The 2,455-nt window shown below is 45.1% G+C and overlaps 1 protein-coding gene across 1 annotated transcript in view; it reads right to left on the reverse strand.

Annotated features, from left to right (window-relative positions):
• The window catches only part of si:ch211-186j3.6 (neural-cadherin), a 168,466-nt gene extending 166,325 nt beyond the window's left edge, over nt 1-2,141 (reverse strand). The window contains exon 1 of the mRNA XM_031569628.2: nt 884-2,141. Within this exon, the coding sequence (XP_031425488.1) occupies nt 884-1,904 (1,021 nt within the window). The 5' untranslated portion in view covers nt 1,905-2,141. The remainder of the gene's footprint in view (nt 1-883) is intronic.
• Between the last annotated feature and the right edge of the window lie 314 nt (nt 2,142-2,455).

Consider the following 2,455-nt stretch of genomic DNA (forward strand, 5'->3'; position numbering starts at 1 on the left):
TTTGTATACTAGACTGCGAATACAGGAGTACACCGTAAAACACAAAGACAGGATAGACCATGCATTTTGGCTACGTGTGAATAATGCATATACACATCTAGACAGAGAGTGATGCGAAAAAAAACTAATGGATCGGTTGTTTGATGTCAGTGGCGTAAGGGCAAAGTATATCCGTCACGTGAACCAAATCCAAGTTGCACAAAAATATGGTTTGATTATTCGCTCAGCTGAGAGATATAGGAGATATAACCAATTAAACTACAAAAGTCAGTGTCAATCAACAAAACCATCGATTAATCAATAACACAAGTCAACAACAAACACTTCATGCGTTGCGTTCTAATGCTCCAATGACATAAACCAGAACCATGCAAACTACGCAGGCCTAAATGGCGATAATATTAGTGTATGCGACCTAAGTGAAGTGTTCAATTGCTGCACAAATGCATCATATCTACGTTACGCAGTAGTGACATTATGCCCCATATATAGCGGTGCCTCATATAATGTATAGCAACCAAACATTCCGCTGATGCACGTCATCATATTCAATGTCATTTTGCAGGTAACGATTAACCTATAGACGTTGTTAACATAAGCGGCAGTACATAATTCGAGTCCGCAAACCTGACACCGCATGGCAGCCTAAGAAGAAGACAATTTAGACACGGCATTTAGTTAGACTAAATTATAACGCCACAGTCTGCGAAATGTGACTAATAAAAATAATAACAATATTATTATAATTATTATTGTAATAATGCTATGCATAAGCAAGAAAAAAAAGAAAGAATGAATGCCAGGAAAGAAAACTGCTGGAGTCTAAAATGTTCAGCGCGCAAAAAGTTGTTGCTCTTATTTCAATAAAAGCTGTTGCACTTACCCCTTTTATCTTGGACTCTGATAGTTATTTCCACCAGCGGTTCCGTCTCTCGGTCAAGACGCCTGGAAATGACAATATCCCCGCTGTCACGGCTGACCGACACCGGTGTGTTCTCTGCACCCGGGTAAACCAGCTCAAAGGTTGCTGAGGGAAACCGACTTAAACGATTTAAGTTCATCACAACAGAACCAACACTGGCATCCTCGGACACACTGATAACGACAGGTTTGTCCGACTCCTGCAAAGACCTGGACCTGCGGGAGAACCCACTGCTCACATCGCTGACTTCAGGCAGTTGGGACGGCGGTTGGGCCGCGGGCAGTTGTCGGGGGCTGATTTCTATCTCCATATTGTGGCTTGTCCGGGAGGGCCATCCGTGGTCCCGGGCAAATACATTAAACCTAATAGGTGATGCCAGACCTAATATTGAGTCTACAAGAAGCACGTCGCCGGTTTTGGGCACAACATAAAAACTGCCATTTTTCGGGAGGGCGAAATAAATAAGTTCTGCGTTTTTACCACTGTCTGTGTCTTCGGCCTTCACTTTGTAAACCACCGACCGCAGGGCCGTGGCATCATCTAAAGTTATCTTGACATCGGCGTGGCAAAAGGTGGGTTCGTGGTCATTAGTGTCAAGCACGTCCACTTTGATAGATGCAACTTCTGCGACCACGCGGTCGGCCGATGCGCAGTTTTGACAACATAGACCCAGACTCAAGAGATACTCGGCGCGCTCTTCTCTATCCAGTATGCTGGAGGTTTTCAGTAAGATGTGACCGCGTTTGTGATGGGCGAATACGTGGAAGTCTTCGCTGCCGTCTCCTAGGAGTTTAAGGTGCATTCCGGACTTGGAGCACCATTTCTGCGCGTCGACGCGCTTTACCGGTATACTAAGTCCATTCACTTTCGATCCCGGCGGCGAGTTCTCAAATACATGTCCGTGAAAGAAAGGTATCCGTTCATCAGTCTTATTCCCAAAGACTAAAGTCACGCAGTAGGATATCAAAATAGTCCAAATCATGGTTACTGCTGGTTCTGCCGCTAGTGGATGGCTTTTACACGGCTGTGTTCGTCTTGTGAAACATGATAGAGCAAAACTACTCTATCTACTCCAACAAATTACTTGCTTATCGCTGTATGCGTTGTCTCCAGTTTAAGCATTCCATCTGCAGAAGCTGCGCAACTTTGAATCCGTCTCCGACGCGCTCCTGCAGCCGTCTGACTGCTAGCCTCTTGTGGTTCGCGAACGCTCGCCGAAGCTGGCAGACTTTCTGAGAGCTGGACAGCTCCTAGCTGAAGGGGAGGGGCCTCCGCTACAGGGAATCCTCTGGGGAACCCCACCCGACTTGACGGCTGTCAGTTCGTTTAACTTAAAAGTGACTTAAGACTTAAGGCAAGGGAGAAGTCCATTATTTTACTTTCCTGCAGCCAATACGGTATTTCATTTAGTTGTTGTAATGTTGCATCAGAAGGACCAAGGGGGGAGACTTTACATTATCAGACCAGTAGTTTAATGGCATTTAATGAAGCACTGCAACCGCGTTTAATTAATCTTTAATTCTAGATCGTTTA

This window comes from Clupea harengus, chromosome 6, assembly GCF_900700415.2.
Source record: "Clupea harengus chromosome 6, Ch_v2.0.2, whole genome shotgun sequence".
NCBI lineage: Eukaryota > Metazoa > Chordata > Actinopteri > Clupeiformes > Clupeidae > Clupea > Clupea harengus.